This window comes from Diadema setosum, chromosome 5 (assembly GCF_964275005.1).
Source record: "Diadema setosum chromosome 5, eeDiaSeto1, whole genome shotgun sequence".
NCBI lineage: Eukaryota > Metazoa > Echinodermata > Echinoidea > Diadematoida > Diadematidae > Diadema > Diadema setosum.
The window spans coordinates 30,727,550-30,751,793 of NC_092689.1; the positions used below are offsets into that span (position 1 = coordinate 30,727,550).

Genomic DNA, 24,244 nt, shown 5'->3' on the forward strand with positions numbered 1-24,244 from the left:
CATGCCCGTTGGCAAAGAAAGCAGTCCATCGTACATGGCCATTGGCAAACAAAGTACAGTATAAAGGGTTTAAAGCCCCAGCAATTCAACTTTGATGACCCTGTTTTGAATGGTTGCTGATAACATGATGAAGTATTTCTGCCTCTGTTCCCAGTTTTTTGCCCTTCACTGGACGATAGTTGCTCTTTGGAATGTGAGGCGGGAAGGGCAACCGATCCCAATGGGTGTGAGATTTGCAGATGCAGGAATACCTGTAAGTATCTACAGTAGCTGATCAAAATGTTAGTTACCGTATATCTGAGTGCATTGATTTTATGATACCACCATATGATGATTTAGGCAGCAGTTAGTACTTGGAATGTGTTGGAAGAAGTAAACTTATAGAGATGTGCCATAAAATACCGTAAGTGACCAGCATGTGAAAAATGTCATTCAATGTCAGTGATTTTTGACTGTGTGCTAACCTGTAGTTTCCCCTTTCTTTTGTTTCACAAAACCACCTGCAAGTTGGATATGGACTTTCATACATTTTTTTTTTTTGGTGTGTGTGTATGTGCTGTATTAAAGTCACATGTTTAGATTGATAACACTAATCTTCACACTGTAAGTTATGTACATATGAGTCACTTTATTTCATTGTACAGTAAAGACATTGTTACATTTGTTTGTGTTCTTCATAGTTTGTGTTTTTCATAGTTTTGTAATCAACAGAATATTGAAAGAAAATACAGGGCTTGCTTTTTGCGATGACATAGTAATGCAATAAGTGCACACCAAAGTTCATTTCAAATCTTATTGTTGGTTAAATGAGATGTATTTCCATAAGGAATTGAGAGACTTGCTGGAAAAAAAAAATGCATGTAAAATGCTAGTCCTTTAGCAAACATCTGGCATTGCAAGGTTACATTCGGTGTGGTAAATTATCTCTTTTTCTTCGTCTTGAGGCAAGTGCAAAAAGTAGCTGGTATACGTACTAGGTGTATTAAAGTGATGCAAGTGTTGTGTGTTCATATCAGCACCGGATGAGTGCCCAGAGGAGCTTTCTGGAACCAACTGCCCGATCACCTGTCCATTTGGTCTGGCCACTGACTGGAACGGATGCCTGGTATGCCGGTGCAAAGTTCCAGGTTTGCCACACAAAATCACTGTCTTTTGCCCTCTTGACACATTCGTGACATAGTCTTGTTCTTGTCCTAATGTTTCAACTTCACCCCTCTTCCTCTTAATTTGAGTGTAATGGTTGTTGCCATCATTTCTAGGCGATTTGCAGCATATTCATTATCATCATCATTACTGCCTCCATTATCATCATCACCTTCACAATCATTCATATTACCACTGACTCAATTGTCGTCTGGTAACATTATTTATGCTGAGACAAAGACATCACACCACAATCAAATTTACTGTCTCCATCACCTCCATTATCATTATGTTCCATCATCAACATGGTTGAGTCAAGATTATCAACACCATCTGCCATACTGTTTGATTTTAATCATCAGCACGATGTTATCCCTTCTGCTGACATTTACTGTAAATTTATTACAGCAGTTCTTGGTGTGTAGAAATACAAATACCATTGTCAGTGTCTACGTTGTTATCATTGTCGCTTGTTATTGTCACGGTCATCATCATCACCGTTTTCACCATTATCACCATCAGTCATTTCCTTCTGGTGAATTTGTATGTGGGAGACTTGACTTTTTTATTTCCTTTTTTTTTTTCCTTTGTATCTGTTAAGAAGATTTCTTTAACCCTAAAAGGGCCGGGGGGGCGGAATCCGCCCCCCCTCGACGTTTCGCGCTATAATTCTGTTACGCGAGAAGGCCTCATCGCGAGGCTTCTTGACTTTGTTTGTTCAAGTCTCGCGCAACTTTTGAGACCAAATTTGCGACGTCCGCGCATACTTTTGCGAAGCCACGCCCATTTTTGTAACGGAATGTCGCCCCAAAACGGGCACAATTTTGTGATTTTGTGTACATTTCCTATGGAAAATAGTGCTCTGTCGTGAAAGTCATAAAAACCTGATTATTTTTACAATTAATCACTTTCATTGATTAGTTTTGTGCTAATTATGGTAGAAAAGTGGTCAGTGACAATTTCCAATGAAAAAACAAAGAAAAAACAAAAGTTGAAAAACAATGAAATACATAAGAAATTCTGAAAACAATAAAATACATAAGAATTGAAATGAATTTTGGAAGTTTTTGTGACGTACAATCGTTGAATATGCTGCAACAGATTTACAGACCAAAAATTAGACTCTCAATGCTTTTAATCAGGCTAAAATATGACCTTGAGCTTAATTTGCATAATTAATTAATTAAAATTAGAAATTGATTGTTTCAAAAAATCTTATGACACAATCTTGTAGATTATGATGCAGGTCTCACGCATGCAAAATTTCATCGCGATCGCGCCACTGATGGCCGAGATCTCAGGGGGGGGCGGAATCCATCCCCCCCCCGGCCTGAGCATAGCCAAAAAAGCCCGGCCCCTTTAGGGTTAAACACAAACAATGCCTGATTACATAATAGATATCCTCATCCGTAATTCTCACTGGTCTTCAATGATTCTCAAATAGTAATGGCCACCAGTAAGCTGCTGTAAGATATACATTGTAACTTTAAATCACCTGCATTCAATTTGCTCACTAAGAAAGCTAGAGCACTGATTTTGGCAATTTTCTCATCAATATCATTCAGTGGAATGTCATGGAATTTATGAAAGTAAATTTATGGAAGTAAATTCTTCACAGCATATTTACTCGTAGTCTACATGCCTGCAATTCTTTTGTATACTTTTTTTTTCCATTTTACCCATTCCATACGGGAACCTGGTGGTCTGTGTATTAACTCTATGGAGATTTCAGAATTCAGTATGGAACAAGTTAAGAGGTTGGAATGTTAGAGAATGATTCTTTTATAGTTTGTTTGATTCCTGGAACAAATACGTACTGGTCTTGAAACTACAACTAGGACCTTAATTTTCTGCATCTCCACTCATGCAGCCACCATCATCATGGTGGATCTGGCAAGATCCATGGGGATCGGTGAGGCTCCCAACCCGGTCCTACCCCAGTGGATCCCTGCAGTGATGTGCCCCGCTCTCGGCGCCTGCAACTTGTCGTGTGATGGGGGTTTTGCCACCGACGAGCAGGGATGCACAGTGTGCCGCTGCATTTCTGCAGGTACAGAGACATATCAAAGAGCGTTTGTCACCAGTGCACCATATGATATTATGTCAGATATTCCTTTGTGTCCTCTGTGCGACTCAAGGATCTTTGCTTAGATTGATGATTTTCATTTTCTTATTGAGAATGTTTTTCATGCAAGCTATTTCCAGTGACTGTGACTGATGCCACTTTGTGTTGATATATGTAGTGTGAGTAGTAATCTTTTGGTTCATATTTCCCCAAAACAAACAAAGAAACAAATTTGGTCAAAAATAAGCTTGACCATGACTCAGTTGAAACAGTGGATCATCCGTTTTGAAGTGCACTCTTGCTGTGGAGATTTTGTTATGCCATGGCGGTAGGACTGCAACATTTTACATTTCAGCAGGCCAGCATATAAAGGTACCTATTGTGTGTCATAACATGCAGGATAATTTCTTGATGTGTAGGGTGTTGTAATGAATTGAAAATGTGACAGTGGTGAATTTGTTTGGTTGTTTGTTTTCACAGCCTGTTCTGTTGAGATTGACTCTAACAGCTGTCCACTAGCCAACATTTGCCCATATGGTCTGGCATCAAACCAAGATGGCTGCCCCATCTGCAAATGTAGAAGTCCAAGTAAGTCTTACCAGAGGGGCAGTTCACAGAATATCCATTCTTAAAAAAATCACAGTGTTAAGGTCTAATGAGGTAAACCAAAGCGCTCAATTCTTCATTCTCAATTGAGAAAAATTTGATGATAACCAGGATTGTGTCTTGATGTCGCTGCTGTGCAACCTCACTAAAATTTTACTGGTGTCATACCTAGGATCTGTGAGGTCAGAGGTGCAACCACTATATCACACCAAAAATATCTGACTTTTTCATGAAGATGTCCCAATTTCCTTGTCCAAATACAACAGCTCTGTGGACTTTTAACATAGTTAATGTAAGCTATGGGCCACAGTGCATTTCAAATATTGTCAGTTACATGTACATCTATTATGTACCCTGGATGAAACTGACGTGGTTATGTGCTGTATGATGAGACCAAGGTGTACCATATGTGTATTCTAAATTCAACATTCCTTGCAGTAATCTTACATACATGCTCGAATGAGGTTGTTCAGGATATGAATGTACATCTTGTTAACATTCACACAAACACACGCACACTCACACACACACACACACTCCCCTCAAACAAAATCATAGCACTGAACTTGCTAGCCTTTTTTCTGTCTTATGTGATGATCTTCAGTAGATATTAAATTTCTGTTCCAAATAAATGACAGCTTTATAAAAATATTTAGTCAATTTTTTACTATCATTGGATGTGCGTGTGAAATTTTACATCATACAACCTACAAATGAATGTCAGCAAAAAGATGTTGAAAATTATTAAATTAATGAAAATTACTTAATTCTGTTATCATGACAACTGGTGCACTTTTTTTTTCCCCTCTCAAATTTCCACCTTCCCCCCAGCCCCTTGTCCAGCAGTCATTCCTATCAAGTGCAAGGACTCCTGTCCTCAAGGCTTTGCATCAGATGAATTTGGTTGTCCAGATATCAGTGCTTGTCGCTGCATACGCCGGGGTAAGTCAGGCAGTTGCATCTGATGATCACAGCGCAACAACACTCCAGCTCGCATTTGATTTTTTATACAATGTGCTCTCAAATTTTTCTACTAGAGAATATGTGACTCGCTACAACAAAATGATCCTAAAGTCGGGCGAGGTCGATTATTTGAAAATTGCATGATATAATCCCCTAATCTTTCTGCTTTAAATTGATATATAACACATTTTATAAAAACAATCGGCTGCGGAGATATTGATGTTTAAAAGAGAGCATGTCGAGATGTCTGGAAAATCACTGTTTCGAGAAAAGCGCCCTAAAAGTCTTCCTCTCGACGCAATCGCGATCAAGGGACACGCAAGTCAGTTTTCACCTCCGGACAATAGAAGGCAAGCCCTAGCAACCCCCGAAGAGTTCATTCAAGCACATCAGCGTCGGCGGTCTCCTCACCAACCAATCAGTGACCAGGATGCGAGAAGTGGCTGAGCATAGCGCACCCCGCCCGCACGCACCAGTCGACTGGGCAGTGTGCGAGCTTCACGCTTCGGTTAGCAGCAAGCAGCAAACTGACCAATGAGATCACTCTGGTCGTTGTTAGGGGCGGAACCTATCTGTGGCGCTCAATCCAAATTTTCGAACCAGTTTCTGCTTCGTTGAAACGCCAAAAAACATGGCTCAGAAAAATGCTATTTTTTGGTCTTTCCTTTGATCATTTTGCTTCAAAATTTCGACAGATGATAGAAGACATGTTAGACTCCAATAATATATCAAAATCAGGAAATCATAAGTTTTGACCAATTTTGATGCTCTGACTTCAAACACGATTTTCACGGCTTCGACCGTGCGCGACTTTAGGACCTTTTTGTTGTAGCAGGTCACATATAAAGAAATATTTGAGGAAACATTTCTTAAGAAGGCAAGAATTTCTTTGATTAGTATTATTTTTTTTTTTTTAACAAGGCTTCCATGGCAGATGGCCGGGCCACCATTTCAAAGTTGGCTTTAACAGATTTGAGCCAAGTTTGTCACTGTATAACTTGCCCATCATGCCAGTATTGTAATAAAGTTGATGGATAATCGTTAGCATTCACTGTGACACAATTCCCAATGAACCTGCAATGCTGTGAATGAGAATTATGACCAGAAAAGACATAGACAAATATTTAAAAGAACTCATATAGGAATGTTTTAAAACTTGATGATACACACTCACATCTGAATATATCCAACATTAGAGGGATATATGTATTTGATATATATTTCTTCTTTCTTTCTTTAATGGTTCGTCCTACAGCTGGGGATCCTCTGTGCAACCCTAGCGTTTTACAGAAGTGCAATCGCCTGTGTTCCCACGGTTATGCAACAGACTCCAGCGGCTGTGAGGTCTGTGCTTGCAGAATGCCATGTGAGTTGCCTTCCTTCTGCATGCTCTCCCCGCGATTGACCTGTTGAGGACGAGTCCCGAGTATACTCGGGCAAGTGTCTGTTGGAAATGCGTGTTGTAGCAAAATCAGCCCGTCCTCAACGGGTTAAATGTCTGGATCTGCTGTATCCCAGATATTCAGTGGGATGATTTTATGATTACATTTTTCCTGATTTTCAAATTCATAAGATTATGATATGCATTGGTCTGAGTGTTATGATCACAACCACTGCCCCCCCCCCCAAAAAAAAAATGAAAGTAAACAAGTGAAGGCTGTTTGTAGAAGTTGATATTTATTGAGAGACTTCTATAGTATATCAGAGACGTTGGTCATATTTTCATGTTTAATTTGACCTGCAAAATTGTCCACTAGCATTTGTCATAGAGAAATTCTAACTATGACCTCAGCAACTTTGGTCAAGGAAATAACATTGTGTTTCTTCATTCTTGCCCCTCTTTTATCCTTTTTTTCTCAGTCTCTATTGGTGCCTTCGTATCCATCAGCCACCCCGTTTACCAAGTCTACTGGCGGGAGATCGGCTTTCCTCACGGTCCCTACAGCGCGGCGGCTCTGGTCCCCACAAGTCTCTGTCCCCTAGTGGACAACCAGGTGTGTCAGCTGGTCTGTCCCAACGGTCTGGCCACAGACCTCACAGGGTGCCCCGTGTGCAGGTGCAAGACTCCACCAGGTGACACATCAAATTTCTTTCATCTGGTGCTTCTCCCTTCCTGAACAATAATCCATTTTCCCTCAATGAGGTTTCACTTGCACAGAGTTGCATATCCCTTCCCATTCTCTTTTTACACCGATTTATTTTCTTGTAGCAGGCACTTGAATATCTGTCCTTCTCTCTGGAAATACCAATTCACTCCCTTTTAGCATTCACTCAAATTTCCTCTCTTGCTCTTACTACTCTACATCAACACTGTTCCGTTACCTTATGGTTCTCGGCTGCATTTCCTTCCATTTTGTCTGTCAACACTGATGCATTTTTTGTCAGTTCTCACTTTTTATTTTCTTTCTTGCTGTATGTTAACTCTATGCCATTCCCATTTGTGTCTTGCTTGTATGCTGTTCATATCTTTTTCTGTGTTTACACTGATCAATTTCTCTTTTTGGTGCCGTTTGTATTTCCTTTCCTCCTCATTGTTTACACCAATCCATTCCCACTTTGAAATGGTGAAAGAATCAAACTTCTACTGAAATGTAACATCTTTGTGAAGAAGAAGTTTTTCTATTTTTTTTTTTTAATTTGAAGAATTGAATTGTCAAATTTTTTGGTTGATGTGTAAACTATGTTCACAGACTTAGGCAGCATTGATAGATCTGACAGTACCGACTTTTTGATCTTGATAGATAGCATTGATAGATCTGACAGTACTGACTTTTTGATCTTGATAGATAGCATTGATAGATCTGACAGTGCTGACATTTTGATCTTGATAGATAGCATTGATAGATCTGACAGTACTGACATTTTGATCTTGATAGATAGCATTGATAGATCTGACAGTACCGACTTTTTGATCCTGATAGATAGCATTGATAGATCTGACAGTACCGACTTTTTGATCCTGATAGATAGCATTGATAGATCTGATAGTACCGACTTTTTGATCCTGATAGATAGCATTGATAGATCTGACAGTACCGACTTTTTGATCCTGATAGATAGCCTTGATAGATCTGACAGTACCGACTTTTTGATCCTGATAGATAGCGTTGATAGATCTGACAGTACGGACTTTTTGATCTTGATAGATAGCGTTGATAGATCTGACAGTACCGACTTTTTGATCTTGATAGATAGCATTGATAGATCTGACAGTACCGACTTTTTGATCTTGATAGAAGCATTGATAGTACCGACTTTTTGATCTTGATAGACAGCATCGATAGATCTGACAGTACCGACTTTTTGATCCTGATAGATACCATTGATAGTTCTGACAGTACCGACTTTTTGATCCTGATAGATAGCATTGATAGATCTGACAGTACCGACTTTTTGATCCTGATAGATAGACTTGATAGATCTGACAGTACCGACTTTTTGATCTTGATAGATAGCATTGATAGATCTGACAGTACGGACTTTTTGATCTTGATAGATAGCGTTGATAGATCTGACAGTACCGACTTTTTGATCTTGATAGATAACATTGATAGATCTGACAGTACCGACTCTTTGATCTTGATAGAAGCATTGATAGTACCGACTTTTTGATCTTGATAGATAGCATTGATAGATCTGACAGTACCGACTTTTTGATCTTGATAGATAGCATTGATAGATTTGACAGTACCGACTTTTTGATCTTGATAGATAGCATTGATAGATCTGACAGTATCGACTTTTTGATCTTGATAGAAGCATTGATAGATCTGACGGTACCGACTTTTTGATCTTGATGAAGCAGAGCTGCCGATTAAGTCTCCTTTATTCTGCAGGAGACTCCCCGAATTAAACTTAAAATTTCTCTTCACATCCTAGCAATAGTATACAAATAATGAATGTTTATGAGTGCAATGGACAGAATATTTCATGTGGTGAAAGATGAAATGATCCATTCAACTCGGCTGCGCCTTGTTGAATGGATCAAACATTTCATCTTTCACCGAATGAAATAGTCTGTCCATTGTACAAATGAAAAGCATTTGTTATTTGTTTTATATAACGCCTAAAATAGATCCTTGCCATCTGATGTTTTATTAACTATTTTAGAAACGAGAGAATCTGAGATGGAGAGAGTGCTTACTGAGCGCTTTACGCTAAGGCGCTGTCCCATACACACACTGCAAATGCAAGCGTTTAACACGCGTATTGTGCCTGGCTCTCAGCAAGAGTGCAACGGACCAAATCGTATGGATCCATAATTGCACGGTAAATGGAGCCACAATTGCACGGATGATGACGTCATAGTGAAATGGGCCGAATGATCAATGTCAAGCAACCAATCACATGACAAGGATCTCTTCAGGCGTTATATGAAATATAATAACTCTCACAAAATAGGCACTTTTTTGTCTATCAATAAGCATATGATACAAAAAAATATTCCTTAGTTACTCTTATAAATCTGTTTTTTTCAGGTTTGAATTATGGTAGCCCTGTAAAGGAATATCATTTGTACTCCTTGATTTTAAACAGCTCTTGCAGCAGTGATATTCCTTAACTCCTATATGTCCTTTTACACTTGTGATCCTCAATATTTTGTTGACTTGATCCTTGCTTACAGAGAATTGTCCAACAATTGACCCGCTGCTGTGTCCCCTTGCCCACACGTGTCCTTTCGGGCTTGTCACCGGTCGGAACGGCTGCGAGATTTGCATCTGCAGACGAGAGAGTAAGATGCTCTGATTCCAATTACAGAGAAAAGCTTCCCTTAAGAAAGCATTTTTTTTTTCTGTGTAGAGCAACCAAATGAAAGCAGCTTAAGCAATGTAGGGCCATTACAAGTAATAACGTTTACCATTGTCAGTGAGTCATTCTTTTGGGGATTTATTAGGTAACTTGATCCTCTACATTCAATTAAGTTGATGAACAAATGCTAGTTTGCCATTTTTCGCCTTACATTCATGTACACACTTTAGTAATCTTCTTTGGTTTTTGTGAAACAAAACCTCAAACCAAGATGGGAAGTGGGAAAAAAAAATGTGTCAACGAGGTACATATTGTAAGCTATTTGTAAACATTTGTGATCATCAATGTTTATGTTTTTTTTTTTTTGACGCTTTTTATAGCCTTTATTCAGACAAATCAAATGAAATTGTTACATTGTAATGACACAAAATATAACTATAATACAATGTTTAACGGAAAACAAAAGGTTGTGTGCAAAGTAGTATAGATAAAACATACATATATTGTACACATTTGACATGATTTATGAATGTACAATATACACCTCATACAAAAATGGAATATACATAATTCTAAGACACTCAGCCTTCCTACTCGCGGAAAGGAGTCACCAGTCTGAATAAAGATTTTATCTAAAACAAATACAAAAAAAACGTGAGAGGTGATGGACTTTCAAAATCTTTAACCCTAATCAGGCTGGGGGGGGGGGGGCGGAATCTGCCCCCCCCTCGACGTTTTGCGCAATATCTTCGCAACGCGATAAGCTCCCGCCGCGATGTTTCATGACTTTTTTCTTTCAAGTATCGCGCAACTTTTGAGACCCAAATTGTTGCGCCCGCGCGTACCGTTTTGACGCAACGCCCGTTCGAAAAAAATTTGTCAACCCCAAAATTGCTCCAAAACGTGATTTTGTGTACAAATCCAATGCAAATTGTGTTTTTTCAATTAATTCACATAAAAATTCATATCTTCACTTAGAATGGCCGAAATTAATTTATTTTAGCATAGCAATGCTTCGAAAAATGTCTGTGACAAATTTTGGCCAAAAAACAAACAAAAATAAAAGGTCAAACAACAAAGAAATACATAAGAAATTAAAAAAACAATAAAATACATAAAAAATTAATTTCGATACAGATTTTTTTTTATCCTATGTCTCAGAAGAATGATACAAGAAACATTTTAAAAAAGAAATTAGCTTAATTGGAGCATTAATAAGTGATTTAGAGCCCAAAACTGATTTTATGCATAAATTACAATAATTAATTAATATAAAATATAAGAAAAATTTTTCGGAGAAAGCAACCATACATTTTGATAGAATACGTCGCGGGCGTCGCGTGTGCCGATTTTCGGCGCAATCGCGCGTTCCATAGGCGAGATCTGAAGGGGGGGGGGGGCGGAATCCCCCCCCCCCAGATATAGCATAGCCAAAAAAGCCCAGCCTGATTAGGGTTAAGATGTATCCTATTCACCAGTTATGAACATCATGACTAATATCTCGCAGGGTCTTATTCAAGTGGAGATTCATAACCAAATAATATTTGATTGAGTTTTAATGATATGAGGATCAGAGAAAATAAACAAGTGGAGCGGGCAAAGCTGAAAACACAGGAGATTCGAATCATTCTAGATAGATTCGCTGAGGTAAATACAAAAGATATATCTTAACAAGATGCAATAGTTAAACCCGGTATTTCATGAAGTATAGTTTTCCCATTTCGCGTAGTGTAATGTCAATTTATCCTTCAATGTTGCTTTTTCGTATTCAAACTGTTTTGAGGTGGCAATTGCCCTACATATTTCTTCACAGGTTGGAGCTCTTCCAATTTTACGATTAGTATAAATCATATGCTTAATCAAAATTAATACATGATTCAGCAAGGCATTAAGTTTGATATTTTCCCTGAATCCAAGTAAAACATCCAGCCAATTTATATTAATAAACTGAGGAAATTTTAGTTTATTTCCTACCTCGTTCCATATTCGATAAACTAGAGGACAGTCATAAAATATATGATAATATGTTTCGACTTCTTCCCTACAAAAGGAGCACAGATTTGAATGTATTATTCCAAACTGTTGAAGTTTATCATTACAAAAAATAACATTATGCAGAAGCTTATACTGGAATTCTGTCAGCTTCCAGTCTAATGTTGAAATTCTAGGAATAGAGAAACAAACTGCAGTTGCCGATCTATCCATGTTTAAAGCTAATACTTCTGGGTGTTTAGAAAGGAAAGAATCTTCAATTGTACCAATGAAAATATTGTAAATCATTTTTGAAGATACTGACACTAAGGGGTACACTTTTTTGTTAATATTAAGACTAATTTCAAAAACATCAACAGGGTTATCATTCAAAATATAATCCCTCACATTACCTAATCTCGCCACCTTCCACTCTGCTGGAAATTTATTGTACAATTCATAAAGAGAGATTAAATCGTCTACATTTAAACCCTTTCTTATAAAATGCACCCCTGATCTAATTTTTCCACCAGCATCAATAACATGTGTAACTGGAAAACATTAGCGTTAAATAATTTTTCGTTAAAAGAAAAATTCCTACCTGGAATAAAAATATTATTCAGAATTATTTGATTTTCATTGTGCGTTTCTTTAACAATAACATTCTTTCCTTTCAAATAATTCCAAATATCTAAATATTCTAAATAAAGGCATTTTATTTAATATCGAAATACATTCACCCATTGTAATTTCTCATCGCATGATTTTTTACTGGCTTCACCTATATTCAAATGGGGCATATTAGTAAAAAGATCCTCTTTATTGTCTATTATCTCACATGCTATGTTGCCCGTCAATTTCTCTGATTGTCGCCATCTGTTGGCAAATCTGGCCATGGTCGTATTTGAACTCTTTGTAAGAGATTTTACGATGTTCACTGAATTAGATATGATACAATGCGTATTCATCCATATGTGAGTTATCCTTTTTCCATTAGTGAGGCACCGTTGAGGGTGCTTTTATTATCCAGCTTTTTGTTCCCCCCCCCCCCCCCCATCATTCCATTCATATTTTATAGATAATGGCGTGACACACGCAATCTCTTAGCCATGTTGACAAAGGAAGGAATACATGTGTATGCATTTCATACAGCATATGTGACCGTGCACCTCAAAACGAACATAAAGTCGCACACACTGATTTTGCGTGAGGACTGAAAGTAAGTGAAATGGGTCAACCTAGCCGAACTTGACTTTTTCATATTTTCTGAAAGAGCGGGTCTTCTTTTACATTATGCTAAAACTTGGTATCATAAAACGGGCAGGAAAGTGTGTTTTTTAGCAGTTTATCTCGAACATTTTTGGTAGAATAGTGTGATTAGGTGTGTCTTTAGAATCCCTTTTTCATTTCTGAAAAACCTTGTCCACACTCTTCACTTTCAACTCTAATAACTTTTGAAAGGATAGTGCTACTGCTTTGAAAGTTGGCATCAATTATGGACAGAATGTGTTAATGATGCATGCTTAATTTCATTTTAATCTGATAATCCCTTCATTGTTGTTACTCTGGTGGTTTACTTCCTGTTTTTTTGTGCCATTCATCGCACAGCCAACACGGTTTGGTAAAGATTAGGCGCTTGAATAGACACTGTACTTCAGAGCCTCTTTTCTCAGTTCACACTTTTCCTGAGTTTGTGCTTTCTTTCAAATATTTAGATAGGTTAGGAGAGTCCATTTGATTTGAGTTATACATCATTTTAAAGCTTAAAGTCTGCTCTTTCAGAATATGGTCTTAAGTAAAAATTCATGTCTGGCGACTTTTTGTTTGTTTTGAGGTGCAGGGTCACATATGTAGCCCTGCACCACAAAACAAACATAAATGTCGCCAAACATGAATTTTTAGGTAAGGGCAGATTCTGAAAGAGCAGACTCTTAAGCTTTAAAATGATGTATAACAGACTCCTCTAACCTATCTAAATCTTGGAAAGAAAGCACATACTCTGTAAAAGTGTGTACTGAGAAATGAGGCTCGGAAGTACAGGGTTTATTCAAGCACGTAATATAAAATGGTTGTAGAAAAACTGTTGAAAACCCACTTTCTCATTCATTTTATGATCCCAAACTTGCAAATAATGTACAAAAAGAATAGCTCTTTGAGATAATACGGAAAATTCAAAATTGACTTGGTTGACCAATATCACTCTTTTTTGAGTCCTCACATAAAATCAAGTGGTGCGACTCTTTGTTAGTTTTGTGATGCACGGTCACTTATGGTCATATCAACTAAACAGCTAATCATATCGACTTAACAGCTAAACAAGCTTATTGTATCTTATTCTAAATTGTGATCTAGCAAGTCAAAACTTACGCCATCCATAGATAGTGTCGCTGCCATAAAGCCAACCTGACAGGCCCTGTCTATGTGTTGTGTTACCTGTGTTGGTGTGGTGTGCAATAGCTGATCTGACTTGACACCACGATTTGCCACTACTGCCATGTAGCATGTGTGTATTTGCATGGTGAATGCATGATACAATTGTACAGTATGTCCCCCAAAAAATTACAATCAGATTTTCGCATTGATAACACCCAATGTGATTAAACTGTCTAAATGCTACTTCAGAGTCTTAAAATATAACATCTTTGCTCTATTTTGCAGAAAACTCCATTCAGTTTGGTTAAGCGGTCATAGAGAAATGTGGATTGTTGTAAAGCATGTCATGAGTCTGATTCTTCCAAATGTGGCACCTCGATGCACTTGTGTGTGAATGCAATAGACAGAACTTGGAGGGAAGAGATTCCTGACATCCTCTACAAAACTCCTCATTTCTCTTTGACTACTGAAGCAAATCAAATGAGGTTTTCTGTAAGATGTGGGCAATGAGTTATCATTTCATACCCTGAATTTGTATTCAGATTGATTTACTAATCTTAAAGGTATCATTGTGGAGGGTCCCGTTGTAATTCTTTTTTTTTTTGACATACGGTAGATATTGTTTCTGGCTCATGGGACATGGGAGAAATGCCATACACAAAGCGATCCTCGTATCATCATGTTGCACATGCGTGATGCCCCACGAGGATCACAAAAGTTACAGATCAATGAAGTTCACAATTCACTTTGACAAATGAAGTCCATATTTTTCAATAGAGCTCTCTTTGAAAGCATTTTTTTAATGTGTGTGTGTGTGTGTGTGTGTGTGTGTGTGTGTGTGTGTGTGTATGTGTACAATGTATTTGTATGTTCAAAATGTGTGTAAGAGGATGAAGACTGAAGCTGTATAGTGGTGGTTGCATTCACTTTTGTAGTATTTTTTTTTTTCTCTCAGCTCCGCGGAATGGTTTTTGTGTCTGCATATGATTATAACTTCATTCAACCGTGCCGTTCATTCAGCTTCACAATGAGATAAAGGCATTAAGGTCTGAATACTTGATATCCTGTTCACCAGGCACCCCACTATTATAGAGCAGAGTGAAGAAGCGGGAAAATCACAAAGGAATACTTCTAACCCACAAAACCAATTGTAAGAAATACTGATGCCTGTATGGACTGTGCATTGCAGAGCCTACAAAAAAATCCCCCCTTGATTTTCCACTGGGCATTAGAGTATTTTTCATTCGAGATTTATCCAATTGCCGTCTAAAGTTAAAGGTTTGAAGGCATAGATGTAGAATTTATCCCGTTGAGTATGCGTCCCGAGTTTACTCGGGCAAGTATCTATGGGAAATACGTGTTGTAGCAAAATCAGTCCGTTCTCAACGGGTTAAGTATTAAAGTAGTGTTTTCAACAGTTTTGTAGACCCTTTTATATCTACCTTGACTCTTTAGTTTTCTCCCTCTCCCTTTCAGTTAAAGGACAAGTTCACCTTCATAAACATAAGGATTGAGAGAATGCAGCCTTTATTAGTAGAACAATTTAGTGAAAGTTTGAGGAAGATTGGACAATCGATGCAAAAGTTATGAATTTTTAAAATTTTTGTGTTGGAACCGCTGGATGAGGAGACTACTAAGGCTCGTGATGTCATGTGAGTACAACAGTATAAAGAAAATGTAAAGAAAATTCAACATATTTTCACTTTTTTTCGCATAGTAAAAGAGCACTTGACTTGCTTCTTTCTAAAGGGAATGGGAATAATATTACCCATAACATATGTCAGTAACGAGTCAAGGGAATGTGTACTTTTTTCAAAAGATGTAATTTTGTGAAATTCTCTTTATATTTTCCTTATATTGTTGTACGCATGTGACATCATACACTGCAGTAGTTTTCTCATCCAGCGGTGACTGCACAAAAACTTCAAAAATTCATAACTTTTAAACGGATTGTCTGATTTTCCTCAAACTTTCAATGATGTGTTCTACAAATATTGCCACATTCTCTCAATCCATATGTTAATGAAGGTGAACTTGTCCTTTAATAACAATGTGCAAGTGTGTTTGAAAACAGCAAAGAAATTTGAATAACAGTTGGCAATAACTTTAAAACTCTGGCATAATTAAGAAAAAATGTTCTAAATGAGCACATCAAACCTTCTGGTTTGAATTGATAATCCCTTCACAGTGGTGCTCTTAGAGATTTGATATAATTTACCTTTTCCTTTCACACTACAAATGATAACTCCATGCACTGGTGGGCACATGTAAACTCTCTCAAAAATAATATCACTGCACATTTATGTTCCATTATTTGTTGTTGTTGAAAGGTTAAAGGTCCAGTTTACCTTTGGGAGCAGTGATTTCAAAAATGTTCAAGATATCACATTTGAAGCATATGTGTAGATCTGTTGTATCATAAAACATCCTACCATATGAAATATTTGCAATAAAACCTAAAATATAAGGAGATATCAGGGTTTTTCTCAATAAACCGTAACTGTATACGGTTTAGCCTGGAAACATTTTTATTATAACTATTGTTCACATTTTGTGTATTTAACAACACTTAACATCGATTATACGGATTCAAATTTTAACAGTGGTTGTTTCTATCCCTAACTCACATTTTAGAACAATGTTAAAGCACTAATGCTGGGTTTTTGTTTCATCTGCAAATGGTAAATTATGCCTTTAAGATATCCAATCTCTATGAGTCACATATATATCTAAAATCAAGAATTTCCTCTCTGTATTAGACCTTGAAAATTCCTTGTATCAATCTGGCAACTCTATTCATTTTGTGATGCAGCATGACATATATAGATATTATCTTAATTACAGGGAGATATTTCTATTTTGTGTGTAGCACTAAAGGAGTATGCATAGTTTGAACACCTTGTTTGTGTGAGCATGCAAGAAATGTGTCAATTTTATTTTTCTCATCCCTTTTTCATGGGATGTAAATTGAATGAAATACATGCATGAATGCCATGTAGCAACTACAGTAGATGTCTTGCTAAATTGACAACAACCTAAATCTTAAAAGTACCTTCATTGACCTCCAAACTCTCCAAGTTGATAGATTAATCAGAACTGTAAGCTGACCTCCTGTATTCTTGCGATTGTCTCTAATAGTGAGGTGTGAGCCTGTGAGTGATCTTACCTGCTCAACAAGGTGTGTCCATGGCCACTCAACAGACTCGTATGGATGCCCAGTCTGCCAGAGCTGTGCTAGACATGGTGAGTGTGACTTTCATTTCGTCCATTTTTCTGTCTTATCTCCCCCCTTTTTGTTCTTTAACCAGGGATCCAAACTAACTTTTTTTGTGTGTTTCTTATTTTTTGTATGTGCCCATGTAATTGGGCAAGCAGATTTCTCTCTGTTCATATTTCACTTGCCCAGAACTGAATGTTGCTCTGGGCCATCAACAGCTAGGCCAGCACTGTCTCTGCTCCATACACAGTACTTGAAAAAATAGTCCTGCAATGTGTTTCTTGCCACCTGGACTTGTTAGCAGTCATGCAAATTTCTCCTTTTCAGATGATAATAAAATTGAAATTCAATTTATTTACTAATAAATGGCTCACTTTTGAAAATATTTTTTTTTCTTTTACTTTTTCTGCATGTTTCTGATCAAAATTTTGTTGGCCCTACTGACCTCATTAATTTTACCATCATCACATTTTTACTTGTCCCAGGAAGCATTGCTATGCAAAATTGTGGTCTTGGAATTTTATCTTAGATTTTATTCTACTTAATGTCTGATGTTGAAATGAAGCCATCACACACACCCTGTACATGTATGATTTAAAACTTGATGTACACGATGTATCTTATTCTCTAAAGTCCCTCACACTCCATGTGACTGTAGTGAAAATAAATTTTACGTGGACATGCTGTAAAGCATCGTTTATTTCTTTACTTTATAGAGGAGAGCCTAGCATGTAATAAATGGCAACTACCACTATATCTTCGATACCACACTATCATCAGTATGAATTAACCCTTACAGTTCCACCGACTGAAAATGCCATTAGCATAGTCTATCACAGACAGGGTTGAGTTAATCTTCTACCGAACATCCAAATGGTGTCTTTAAAACCCTAAATCAGCCTCATTGACCCAAAGTTAAGCGCAAATTTCCATGCCTTCTGTAAAATATCGACCCATTGGCAGGGCTCAACTTTAGCGTGACCCAAATGTGACCCGCGACAACGGTTTCAGGCAAAAGTCGCAAGAGCAAATTCCCTCCTAGGCGGGGTACAAAGATTTTGACCATTATTTTTGTCGATTTAGGTTTTTTGCAGAAATCGAATCTTTGATATGTTTTCTACATCTACACTAAATTTCATTGCATAAGACTAAGTTTTTCCTATCGAAAATGGAATTTTAAGCACCTTATGTTGGATCGCACTCGTCATTTTCGAGCCTCTTTCGAACGCCGCGCCAATATCCCCAGCGTTGCTACGGCGCAGGGTCTCGCACGCGATTGGCTGGTGCGTCGCACACATTTACATAATTCGGCTTTCGGAGACACCAGTTGCAGCGTTTGGGGAATGCTTTGTCCACGCGTGCACGATTACATGCTCCATTGTTCTTGGTATAGTGGTTTATATACGCTCGCTCTGTATAGTGCGTGCTCTTCGTTTGGCTTTCTATCCAAACTATTCTACCGCAATGTTCGACAACGGAAGTGAAACAAAAATCATGTAGCATAACATAATCGTGTGAAAAGAAAACTACAGTGTAAATATTCTCAAATTTGTGTACTTGTACATGTAGTATAAATTATGACAGCAGACTGACTCAATGGAAGGTAGATGAGAGGAAAGGAGCGGTCACATGTGACCAATTATATTCAAATACTACACGTCAAGTTCGCACCAAACTTACGAGTCGTGTTTGTTTGTTTATTTGTTTGTTTTAATTCAATTAGCACCACCGAGCAAAGCAACATTATTATATCGATGTCTTGTAAAAGCAAAACAAACAGGAAGCGTGACCCTTGTCAGCACCAGCAATTTTCTACCTTCAAAAGGGTCGCCAATGATAAAGACAAATCAACCACAATGAAAACGCGATTTACAAATGTGTGGATTCGCCACCGCTCCTGTTACATGCACACGGACATGGCGTGTGGATGCCATTGCGTAATGCGTGCACCATACACATGTACATGTGCACCATACGTGTAATTATCGTATTCGCCATCTTGAAAGACGTACTGGTAAACAAACCCGAGCAAAACGCATTTTTTTTCGGCTCCATACGCTGAGCTCCGAGGAAGGTGCCCGGGAAATTTGACTCTCTCAGTGAGCCAATCAGAACTCGATGTGGTTGCTAGAGGCGGAGCTTAACATCAATTGGCACCATCGTACAGATGGGTGATTCTCCCCTCGCATCGCCGCTCGGACATTGTCTTTGAGAAAGAAGTGAATCTTCAAAGCCTGTTTTCTCGCAATTTTGTCAGGCTAACAACTTAAAAAGTGTATTTTATTTCTCTTTCTATGCCCACTTATGGTGCCGAAGAATACAAGTGTTTTATATCAATGCAAAGCTTACGAAATGGGCAATGTGATTCAGTGAAAAAATGAATTTTCAAAATTCGCGACTTTTGCCTGAAACCGTTGTTGCCGGTCACAAATGGTCTGGGGCCAGTAAAGATTGATGCCGGGCCACCAAATTTTCAAATATCATATTTCTTGGTGGCCCAATCGGGCAACTAAGAATCAAAAGAGATTTCTGTGTTTCGTTGTACTCAGCATCACTACACTTCTTCGGGCCACCAACATTTCAAATGTGATGATTTTGGTGATTCATATGGTTCCTAAAGAGAAAATAGTTAATGTCGAGCCATGCCATAGGATTTTTTGTTGTTGTTCATGATCTGAGATATAGTCACATGTCTATTCATATCTATGCATTTTTTGTTGTTGGTGTTATTTTTTGGCGTGTGTGAAACAGTGGGAGAATGTCCTCCAGTCAATCCGTGGAACTGTATGAAGCAATGCACCTATGGATATGCCACTAACCAGGAAGGATGCCCAGTTTGCAAGTGCAAGCAGCCAGGTAAGCGAGATAAGCGCATGATCTGCTGTACAAGATAATTCAGATGACAACAGGGAAACTGCTGCAACAGTAGCTGAAGTGTAAATATCTTAATACCCACAATGCCTTGACTTTTAGCAGTAATAGTTATACAGATTCAAAGCACATCATTTTGGGTGTATTTTTCGACTCAATTCAATGTTACTTCCTGTGGGGTACTAATAATCTCTCCCAGGAACTAGCAGGGTAATTGATATTCATTAATCTTAATTTCTTGATTTTTGAATGCCTCTGCCATGAAGTGTTACAGGAATTGTTATGTGTTTGTCTTGTCCATCACCTTTCGTGTCCACATGCTCAAGGTTAAAGGTCAACAGTCAGTGTTAACTTTGAAAAATGTCACTATTTCCTCCGTTTCTATTCAATGCTTGTACACTACATACTTGCCAACTAGTAAGATTTTATCAGATTCAGTAAGATTTTTTACGTTAAAAATAGCAAAATCAGATTTTCTGTCAGAGAAGTCAGATTTTAAAAAAATATTTAGATATACCTTTCATGTGTATTTTCTGAAGATTTGACCGAAAGTAAGATTTTTAACTTCAGTTTGCATAGAAAATAAGATTTTTGCAATCCATGAGTAAGATCTTTCATCTTGAAATGTTGGCAGGTATGACACTACAAAGAAGGCATTTTCTTGAAACTCAGTGTACATATACATCACTGTATACTACAGCAGTACATGGACCACGGTATGTGATGTCAGGTCATCGTACTTAATGAAAAGAATACATTGTGAGAATTAAGTTGATGACAGAAGAACACACATTACCTTTCCTATTAGGTATCAAGGACAAAATGATACCAATTAGAGGTAATGACGATTCAATTTCGAAATCTCATTTATCTAATCATGCATAAAAGTCATGGTGGCAATATCATCTGATAGGGCACACTGATGCAGTGAACGTGACATGGCAATAACATTGTCAATTATGATGTTTTTATCAGCAGGCCTACCGTGTGCATTTCCATCTAGATCTGTTGATAATATACATCATGTGTACACATGTAGGTGTGGAAACATGTAGTTGGCCAAACCACCTTGTTCGATCTCACAATGTTAATTGCAGTTTTTGTTATATGCTTAATATGGCTCTTACAACAGACAGCTTTTCAGGCAATGTATGCAGTGAAGATCCTACATAGATTCTTGGTAGTGAATGGTCAGCAGAATAATGCAGAGCACATTTTGCAGCCAGGAATTCACATCAGTGTTTTGCCAGTTTTTAGCTCACTTAACCCAAAGCCTCATGTGAGCTATTCTGATTTCTCATTCAGCATCTGCGGACTGGCATCTTGCATCTTCAGGTGTGTATCCTGTGTAAATTTTATACATTTCAATGTCAAATAGAGATCTTCTTGAAAACCCCTTGATGGATTTTCACCAAATTCATTATTAGGGTGATAGATTCTCAGTTTTTTCAGATACACTGTATATAGACACAATGCCTAACCCCTGTTCTAAAGCCATAATATTACAGAATCTTTAAAATTTTACTCTCAAGAACGAGAAGTAATAAAGCTACGGTTGGTGCTCTGAGTAAGTGCAGTTTTCAATTTTTTTTCATACCAGATCCAGGGGTGAGCCATTTTTCACATTTTCGATCTCCTTTTTGAAAATGCATTGTCAAATATTCTACAAACATGGCAGCAAGATATTATTGTTCGTGTGAGAGAATATACAAATAGACACTATGCACCCCTAGAGACCCCCACCCCCTCCCCCCAAGTTTGCTATGTTTTTATCTTACAGCCTGTCCTGTAGGTATTAGTTGTCTGCAAAAATACATGGTCGATGAACTTGTGACACTTAAAGGGGCATTCCGGACGATTTTCATAATTTCACATCATGTAGTACATAAATCAACAGCTTCATGTATAGATTTGTAGAATTTATTGTGGTTCTTGAGCAGAGAAACAGTACTTTCAAAAACCTTAAACAACTTACACTGAACAAAGATGATGACATAGGAGCCTCACATATCTCAGAAATGTAGCAGTGTCATTCCATTACAATACCGCATGCTTGCAAGCTCACCTGTGTGTAATCTATGCATGCCTTCTTCTTTTGTGCTGCTTCCTTGAGCCACATCTCATGCATTCTTATGGTGAGGCTGCCATGTCATCATCCTTGTTCATTGCAATTTGTTATAAACTTCGAAAACATTCTTATTTTTCATCCCAATCATTATAAATCCTGAAACTCTGTACCCAGTATAACTAATTTATATATGTTCAAATGTAAAAATTTGAAAATCATCCGGAGGTCTCCTTTAATTAAGCACTAGATCCAGTGGGGGTCAGATCATATCCTTCTCCTTTCACTTTGATTAACTCAAGTGACTTTTGTTTCTTTTCTCAGCCAGGAATTTTCCTGTTGCACCTGCGATACGCTCCAGACTCTTCAACCAGACCAGACAATGTCCGGATGTGCCATGCAGTTTGCGATGTGCTCATGGGTATCGGACTGACGAAGGTGGATGTGGCATATGCCTGTGCCTTCAAGGTGAGATTTTCATTCACTAATTGGGTGTTCTTACTACTTAAACTGGTGTTTAACAAGGTCATATCAAATTATGAAATGTTTCCAGTCTTGATGTGGAACCTTAAGTTCTAGCTAAGCTTACATGGTCATAGCATGCATTCATAACATGTTTGGTTAGTTGTTTAAATATGCAAATTGTGTGTTTAAAAGGACTTGAATGCATACTTGCGACTGAATAAAGTGTGGGTACTCTGCACTTCTGTTGCTCAGTTATGTCTATTACTGCCCTCAACACTGAGATACATTTTGACACAAATACTTCTTTACAAATCATTGAATTTGTTTTAAAAAGAAGTTTTCAAAATAAAAGAACTATTAAACAGTAACAGAAGAACACTGATGATGCACAGCCAGAAATACATCTGGGTCCATTTTCCAAACAAGCTTGCAAGTGTTTCAGTTCCCGTGGTTACAGCCATGAGAGAACTATTCAAAGCTCTGCTTTCTTTCAATCTGGTGATTGATTAGAAGTCCCAGAAACAGATAATAAATAATATGATAACAAAAAATATATCTCTCAAATCAATTGTAAGTCCTTATTATCAAGAAACCCAAAATAAAAATCAGTCATAACTTCCTCCTGCATTAATGATAACTTTTCAAAATTAGTTATAACTCTGTAGTTCATTCAAGTCAACCATGAATAAATCTTTCTTGGTGGTGTGTAGATACTTTTCTAGGCTAGCTGAGGTTTTTTCACAAACATTCATCTACATGTACTTAACAGTAGATTTTCTCTAACATTATCTCCCTTCCTTCTCTCCAGTTTGGTCTGTTCCTGGTATCCTAGTGTCACGCTTACACAGACACAAAAACTGCATTCTATTTTGTTGTTGTTGTTGTTGTTGTTGCGGTGATTTGTCATAGCACAGCCAGCTTCCGTGAAAAGCAGACAGTCCTGATTTTGTTTGTTTTTGTTGTGTATTGTATTGTTTTTGTAAACAGTGCCCGAAACTAGGCTCGTCCAACAATTGTTACTTGATGAAATCATTTGAAAGTCACAGTGTTCAAATTCTAAGTTCAAATCAATTATAGATCTCTTCACAGATGGAGACTTTCAGTTGCTCAAAGTTATAATTGATTTTAAGTGGTTCATAGTTAAAATTTATTTCATGATCAGTGATAAGTATCGCTTAATAAAACATGGCCCAGCTGTGAGTATGTAAATTGTTGCTTAGGTAACAATACATACGGGTACTCCAACTTGAATAATTGCAAGCATGTTCATTAAAGAAGCATCTGGTTGGAAATATGCTTTGGAACTGTGCTGATAGAATCAGAAAAAAAAGTTACCATCTTTTATGAACAGTTGGCAAATTACATTTCAGATGCAGGAGTTAATATTTTTGCATGTTGCTGTTTCGTGAATATTATTTCGCATTTATTGCACAGACATTAGTGTTCAACAAAGTCGCGCACACACACACACAGTGCTGTGAAATAGCTGTGCAGATAGTATCAAGGATTGTGTCCTGATTGTAATGCTTGCTGATCTAGGACAAAATCTGATAACACAGACTGACTCTGGAAACAAAATACCATTTCATCAATCTCAGCATCGTAGTGGTAAATGAGATACAAATTGTATGAACAGATATCAGAGCGTGTCTTGTTTGGTATCTGTGAAAATTGACATTAGTTTCCCCCCCCCCCACACACACACTTGTATAAAAACTTATATTTGATTGGCGTACTAGACAAGAATTGCATTGTT

General features: G+C 37.7%; 1 protein-coding gene across 1 annotated transcript; it reads left to right on the forward strand.

The window, feature by feature from the left end:
- Window positions 1–1,022: 1,022 nt before the first annotated feature.
- Window positions 1,023–23,320, forward strand: LOC140228834 (uncharacterized). Its single transcript, XM_072309107.1, has 11 exons — window positions 1,023–1,127; window positions 3,014–3,193; window positions 3,689–3,796; window positions 4,646–4,756; window positions 6,033–6,143; window positions 6,638–6,850; window positions 9,402–9,509; window positions 17,009–17,113; window positions 19,839–19,943; window positions 22,352–22,491; window positions 23,297–23,320. The coding sequence occupies exons 2-11, from the start codon at window positions 3,025–3,027 to the stop codon at window positions 23,318–23,320; spliced, it is 1,194 nt and encodes a 397-aa protein (XP_072165208.1). The 5' UTR covers window positions 1,023–1,127; window positions 3,014–3,024.
- The last annotated feature ends 924 nt before the right edge of the window (window positions 23,321–24,244 follow it).

Coding starts and splice junctions, on each gene's coding strand:
- LOC140228834 (XM_072309107.1), top strand. CDS start 3,025: ATGGTGGATCTGGCAAGATCCATGGGGATCGGTGAGGCTCCCAACCCG. Junction 6,851..9,401: donor CAGGTGCAAGACTCCACCAG/GTGACACATCAA, acceptor CCTTGCTTACAG/AGAATTGTCCAACAATTGAC. Junction 9,510..17,008: donor TTGCATCTGCAGACGAGAGA/GTAAGATGCTCT, acceptor TGTCTCTAATAG/TGAGGTGTGAGCCTGTGAGT.